The 6,851-nt window shown below is 58.7% G+C and overlaps 1 protein-coding gene across 2 annotated transcripts; it reads left to right on the forward strand.

Annotated features, from left to right (window-relative positions):
- Positions 1-663: 663 nt before the first annotated feature.
- On the forward strand, positions 664-5,190 carry SIX2 (SIX homeobox 2). 2 transcript variants are annotated; one of them, XM_069583419.1, is made up of 2 exons: positions 664-1,816; positions 3,919-5,190. In XM_069583419.1, the coding sequence occupies exons 1-2, from the start codon at positions 1,257-1,259 to the stop codon at positions 4,247-4,249; spliced, it is 891 nt and encodes a 296-aa protein (XP_069439520.1). In that variant the 5' UTR covers positions 664-1,256; the 3' UTR covers positions 4,250-5,190. The 2 variants fall into 2 exon arrangements, with proteins under 2 accessions (XP_069439520.1, XP_069439519.1); XM_069583418.1 differs by having other exon boundaries at positions 935-1,822.
- Positions 5,191-6,851: the final 1,661 nt, after the last annotated feature.

Below are 6,851 nucleotides of genomic sequence, written 5' to 3' on the forward strand. Positions count from 1 at the left end.
GGACCCGTGGGGTTAAATCTGTGTCCCCGCCCAGGGAGAAGCAGAGAGTGCTCAGCCGGGCGGTACCGGCCGCGGGGCAGCCGGCCCGGTTACGAGACGAAGGAAAGGCGGGATCCTCCAAGAAGTAGATTGTCAGGCGTCTGCCTGTGGCCACTGCCAAATTTTCCCTTCTCTCTCTTACTCCCTCCCCCTTTCCCTAGCAGACCGGTCGGGTCCCGAGCTCCTAGGATGGGGGTGGAGCACTGTCAGCAGGAAAAGTCAAATATTTGAGGGGCGCCCGAGAGCATCCAAACTCTTCCACCCCACTGGTCGGCTCCTGGGCACAATCCACCCGGCAAACAGCTGCCCCAGAAACGGCGTGATGACCCAGGAGGCATCCGGAGAGGCCTTGCAAAAAGCTGCCCTAAGTTTCTTCCCCATCGTGGCTCCCTCCGCCCCTCTCCCTCTCCTTCTTCCCGGCACCCCCTTAAACAGTCCTCCGCCTTCTCTTCTCCCCTCTTCCCTCCCCACCACGGTCCTCCCCTTTTCTTCTCCGCGCGTCTCCTCTCCGCCCCCCCCCCACCCCACCCCGATCCAGCACCTTCCTTGCTCTTTGGGCGTCCGCCCCGTCAATCACCGCCGCCGCCAGCCCCAGCCCGGCCCTCACCTCCTCCCCGGCTTTTGGAGAGCCTCCGGCTCCTGTCTCGGGCCGCCCTCCGCTCTGCGCGGAGCCCGGCGATCTGTCAGCGGAGCCGGCCGGGGGGAGCCGCCTGGCCCGCCGGGGCTCGGGTTACCAGTGACTGACAGCGTCTCCATGGCGAATAATTTGACTCCGACTATTGTCTGGCGCGGGCAGGCCCCGGGTCAGATAACCAGACCAATCAGGGCTCGGGCCGCAGCGCCTCATGCCCGCTTAGAATAATATTATTAAAAAAGCAGCGAGCAAGCTAGACGGGAGGGAGAGAGCGAGAAGCGAACGAGAGAGAGGAGGGCGGGAGGGCGGGAGGGCGCGGAGCATGCGGAGCGGCGCCGCGGGCGGCCCCCGGGCTTGGACGAGGGCGCTGGCTAGACACGCGGCCGGCGGGGGCGTGGGGCGGCGCGGGATCCACGGCCCGCGCGGGGACGTACTACAGTGACTCCGAGTTCGCCGGGAGCCAGCGCCAGGCCAGGGGCCCCCAGTCCGCCTCTTGGCTCAGGAAGGTCCGGCGGGGAGGCGCCCATGCCGGACCGAGCGGCGCGCTGAGGGCGCGCGGGCGGGCGCGGGAGCAGCCGGCACCATGTCCATGCTACCCACCTTCGGCTTCACGCAGGAGCAAGTGGCGTGCGTGTGCGAGGTGCTGCAGCAGGGCGGCAACATCGAGCGGCTGGGCCGCTTCCTGTGGTCGCTGCCCGCTTGCGAGCACCTCCACAAGAATGAAAGCGTGCTCAAGGCCAAGGCGGTGGTGGCCTTCCACCGCGGCAACTTCCGCGAGCTCTACAAGATCCTGGAGAGCCACCAGTTCTCGCCGCACAACCACGCCAAGCTGCAGCAACTGTGGCTCAAGGCACACTACATCGAGGCGGAGAAGCTCCGCGGCCGGCCCCTGGGCGCGGTGGGCAAGTACCGCGTGCGCCGCAAGTTTCCACTGCCGCGCTCCATCTGGGACGGCGAGGAGACCAGCTACTGCTTCAAGGAGAAGAGTCGCAGCGTGCTGCGCGAGTGGTACGCTCACAACCCTTACCCCTCACCCCGCGAGAAGCGCGAGCTGGCAGAGGCCACGGGGCTCACCACCACGCAGGTCAGCAACTGGTTCAAGAACCGGAGGCAGCGCGACCGGGCAGCCGAGGCCAAGGAAAGGTACGAGTAAGTAGAGCTTCCACACCAGCTTCCCCAGGGCTCGAGGGAGAGGGGGTCCCGGGACCTCGACTCAGCCCCTGGAGAGGTCTGAACTGGGCCCCTGGCCCCAGCCAGGGCCCTGTTGCGGCCTGATCTAACACAGGCAGCTCTTTCGGGAGAACAGATCAGAAATTTGTCTAAAGCGGGCAAAGCAATCGGGCAATCGTCAACTAACTCCTTGGTCGCTTGTGCGCAAACGTGGAGAAGCAGCGAGCCTCGGGGTCAAGGCAAGACGGTAGGCCTGGATTCCAGGCAAGGGGGGCGAATACCGCAGGCAGAGCCTGATAGTTCGAAGGTCGGAGAGCTGAGAGGTTTGGCGAGGACTATCGGGGTTGCGGGTTTTAAGACTGCATGCGAGAATTCACCAGCTCTTCCTGGAACTTTCCGTCTGCCTCACTGAGCAGCACCAGGCCGTGTGATTAGAGGTCAGGACTGGGATTGGAACTTTCCTGATACAGCCTGGATGTAGAGGGGCCTAGAAGAATGTTCCTTGTCTGGATAACGGGGTTGATAGGGAAAGCCTTTTGTCCCGCATTGAAAGGACCAAGAGGCAAAAGGCTTGGGGAGGAAGTGTCAGCTCCTGGAGAGAAGAAAAACACATGTCCCCTTTTCTGCCTTGTTGGACCGAGCAGCCTTTCCCTGGATTGCCAAGCCTTTAGCTCCTCTCTCCTTAGACTCTACCCTCTCTGGCGGGTAAGTAGGTAGGTCTAGGGTGAGCTGAGAGCAACAGAAGGGCTGGGAGTCACTCGTCCTCAGGGAAACCCAGACTTCCTAAACTAGCCTTGCAGTTGACAGTGAGGCCCCTGTGGCTTTGGCCTCTCAGAACCCCAGTTCTGGAGGAGAAGATGGGAGAGAAACTGTGGGAACAGACTCCAACCTGAGTGTAACAGCAAAACAAGACACCTGGGGTCTGTAGTACTGGGTGTGTGCAGCCCAGAGTGAAGGGCGGGGGTCAGACTGGGGGTGCTGAACAGTATAATCTGAGGCGGGGAGGAGGCTTCCAGCTGACCCTGGTATCTAAGACCATGAGGTTGGGGTATCCACAGTTGTAAAGATTCAGCTGCCAGCCCTGTGGAAAGTCCTCTTCCAGGAAAACAGAAAGAAAAGGCCCTGGAAAGCCAGTACAGAGAGAATCTACCTAAGAATTCAGATTTCCAAATCTGGGTGAGGGGCTGTTGGTGAAAGACCCTGCCGGAGAGGGGTTCTCCCTGTGGAGGTCCCCCCCCATTCAGACTGGCGTGTATCCAGAATCCTGAAGAACTAAGTGCACAGACCAGCCCCCAGGTGAAGGCGGAAGAGTCTCAGGTTCTGGTATGGTGGGAGAATCTAGGCCAGGATTAACAACCATCTTCCCTCTCCCTTCTCTCAGAAGCCACCCTCCACACCCCCAGCCTCAGGCCCCAGCTGAAGCTTCCACTGTGCCACCTGGGAAAGGGCACCTTTGCACCCTTCGGGCCTCCTTCCGTAGGCCCCACAGGGAAAACTCTAACGCAGCCCCGACAATTTGGAACTAGAGGGAAAAGACCCTTCGCTCTGGAAACCTGTCCCTCCGACAGACTTCCCTCAAGCAGAGGAAAGCAAAGGGAGATGAGGACCTGTGAGATTTCTCAAGCTCGAGGCCTCAAGTGGACCCTCAGCTTAAAATCTAGGGTTCCTGACTCTCCTGGTACCAGTTCTCCACGACAGATCCTGGCTTTGTGTTCAGCCAGGAGTGATCTGAAAATCCAGGCACCTTCTCTCCTTCCCTGTCCCTCTGCTCTGGAAAAGAAAGGTTAACCACTCAGTGGGGGCAAGCAGGGAGGGCAGACACACGGAGAGCAGAAAGGTATTCCTGAGATTAAGAGCTGGAGAGGTGGGGAGACAGAAATGATACAGGGAGAAAGTATAGAGAAAGAAATCGGGTCTGGAGAGACTAAGAGAACCGCAGCCCAGACCTGGAGGAGAAAATGGTAGAAGCCGAAAACACCCGCAGGCTGCGCGCGGCGGCTCTGGCTCCCGGCGACACTGCGCCGAGCGGCCTCGGTTTCCCCGCTGACCTCGCTGCTTTGCTCCTGCTCTTGCAGGGAAAACAGCGAGAACTCCAACTCTAACAGCCACAACCCGCTGGCGGCGTCGCTGAACGGCAACGGCAAGTCGGTGCTAGGCAGCTCGGAGGACGAGAAGACGCCGTCGGGGACGCCAGACCACTCGTCGTCCAGCCCCGCGCTGCTGCTCAGCCCGCCGCCGCCCCCGGGGCTGCCGTCCCTGCATAGCCTGGGCCACCCTCCGGGCCCCAGCGCCGTGCCCGTGCCCGTGCCGGGCGGAGGCGGCGCGGACCCTCTGCAACACCACCACGGCCTGCAGGACTCCATCCTCAACCCCATGTCGGCCAACCTCGTGGACCTGGGGTCCTAGAGCCCCTCCTGCCTCGACGCGCTTGCCTTCTGGCCTGGGCGCTGGGGACCCAAGAGGGACCGTGTCCGAAGGGCGGCCCGCGCCGGCGGCCCCACCAGGTACTGAAAGGCCTGCGCGCTGAAAGGGCAAGAACTGCCGGCCCGGGTAGGACGGATAGCTCTCTGGTTTAGTCTTTGTTCGGGATTTTTTTGTTTTTGTTTTTCCAACAAGTTGCTTTGAAGGTCCTTTGGAGGCTGGGACCGGGTCTTGAACCAGGGAAGGGAATAAATTATACACCATTCTCCTACTCTTTCTAACTGCCTTCTCCTCCCCTCTCTTCTCTCTCTTCCTTTGCCTTCCTTGCTCATTGGTTCTTCCTCTTCCTTCCCCTTCCTTCTCTTTTCTCCTTTCCCTTTCTTCTTCTTTCCCCTTTTGCACTGTTTCCCTCTGTGCCTCTCACTAGATTTCTGTTACTCTGTTTTTCTGTCTCCTCTCCTCCAGCCTCTTGCGCCTGGCTAGCTGTACCCCTCAGTGTTTCTCCTTATGCCTGGCCATCTATGTGCCCTCCACCTATTCCTCACTTTCCCAGGGTTGGAGTGGGAGGGGAAAGAGCAAAGAAAAAACAGGGCCTTTGAACCGGGCTTTCTCCAGAGGCCCTTCCCCGAGGTGTCAGCTTTGTGCCCAGTAACTTAAGTGAAGGAGAACGGGCCACGGAGCAGAAGCCCCTGCACGCCCCCTTGCCTCCAGCCCCTCTGTCTTGGTGAGGCCCCGCCATGCTCTCTTATTCCTCCCCGGACAGTGGCCACCCGGCTCCAAGCGGAGCGTGCCTCCGGAGCTGCGGACTTGCCATCTCCCTGTTATGCCCTCATGTGAATGTTCTTCGGGAAATATTTCTGCTTTTATTTTATAATAAAATTAGAAATCATAAATATAAATATGGATATATACCACAAGGCCTGCCAGCCGGACGTGCAGCTGTGTCTGATTTCCCTACAGGGACTCAACACCCCGGGTGGACCGTTCTGGGCAGCCATGCCCCGTAAGTCATGGAAACTGGGAGATGCCTTCCCACATACACAACCTATATCAATAGCCAAGTGAAGGGACTGAATACTCTGAAACCTCCTGCCCCAAATCTCTCTGTCCCTTTTCTTGTCCCTGAAGCTCCCCGCAGGAGTGAGGAGGAGGCAGCTGTTCTTGGGGACTCCTCTGCCCCCACCAGCCCAGCAGTGTCCTCAGCCGACTCTTTCTTCACCTGGGAATGGGGGTAGGAAATGAGGGGCTGTGTGTGGAATGTGGGTACATGTGTTTGAAGATACCAAGACTGGGGAACAAGTTGGGCCGTGGAGTTTTCCTAAAGGGCGGACTCCTTAGTAGTGACCGCAATGCCCAGAACCAGGTAGAAGTCACTGGGCAGATGGGCAGCCGCTGATCCAGCCGTGAAGCCGGGATCAGGCGTGTGGCCGTGGAGCAAAGGTCTCCATACTTCGAAATCTGTTGGTTTGGGGTGGAGTCGAAGGGGCCTGGGGAGGAGGGGAGTCCTGGAGACTGGACAAGCCCGGCTCTTGGAACCCGTGTTCTGAAAGGGAACAAGCAGACGCCAGGACTTGGCTGGTCAGATCGAGGAGCCCCTGCCATGTGTGGTGCCTCTGCATCCATAAATTAACCAGCACTGCCCCCTCCCCTCTCAGGGATCCAGCTTCCCCGAGCCCCATTCAGCGACACGTCTAAGCCGGTCCTGGCAGATCTGAAGCAGGCGGGACTCCTCGCCAGGGAAGTTGTGGCTTTTTCGTGTCAGGTCTTGGGGAGCTGTTGGAACACTTGCCAGGACACCTCTGTGACCAGGACACTTTTAATTAGATCTGGTGGCCCTGGATGAGAAGGGATGGAGAGAATGAAGCGTTCTTGCAACCCGTGATCCTGGAGCTCGGGGAGTTACTTCTCTGGCACTTGACTCTTTGGTGAAATTACCACTAGAGGAGAACCCTTTTGCTCCGACTTTAACTACCAAGGATATTTCCCAGTAGAGACCCTTACAATTCCAGCAGCTGGGCATCTAATTTGGAGCAGGAGACTTTGCCCCAAACTTCGTTCTGTGCAGGCGTGGGGGTCAGGTTTTACCCAGCAGGGTGAGACAACATCAAGCATCCAAAGATCCCTGAACCCCAAGAGGAAGTCCAGCCCTGGCAGCTCCTGTGGCCTCTCCTGGAGGCTGTGCTCTCCGCCCAACAACTCAGATTTTCCTCGGTGGGAGTGGCCCCACCCTCACTGCCTGGCAGGGTGTAGAGCTGAAGATCCAGAGAGGCTCGAGGGATCGAGAAGCTGTCTTGGGTCAGCCAGCAGGTCGGTGATTATTTCTGGAAGGGAGGAAAGACAGTAGTCCCTGGAGCCTGAATCACCCCTATTGCCCCCCATTTTCCACACTCAAAATCACAGACAAACACACTCTACACCAGCTTTCACAAGGACACATACATATTTACAATTCAATTCACTGTGCTATGCACTGTGGCTAGCACAAAAACACTCACCCGCTCACACTTGGTGGCTACACAAGGAAATCCATCACACAAAACTCCATCACACATATAGTTCACATGCACACGAACAGAAACAAACACAC

This window comes from Ovis canadensis, chromosome 3, assembly GCF_042477335.2.
Source record: "Ovis canadensis isolate MfBH-ARS-UI-01 breed Bighorn chromosome 3, ARS-UI_OviCan_v2, whole genome shotgun sequence".
Taxonomy (NCBI): domain Eukaryota; kingdom Metazoa; phylum Chordata; class Mammalia; order Artiodactyla; family Bovidae; genus Ovis; species Ovis canadensis.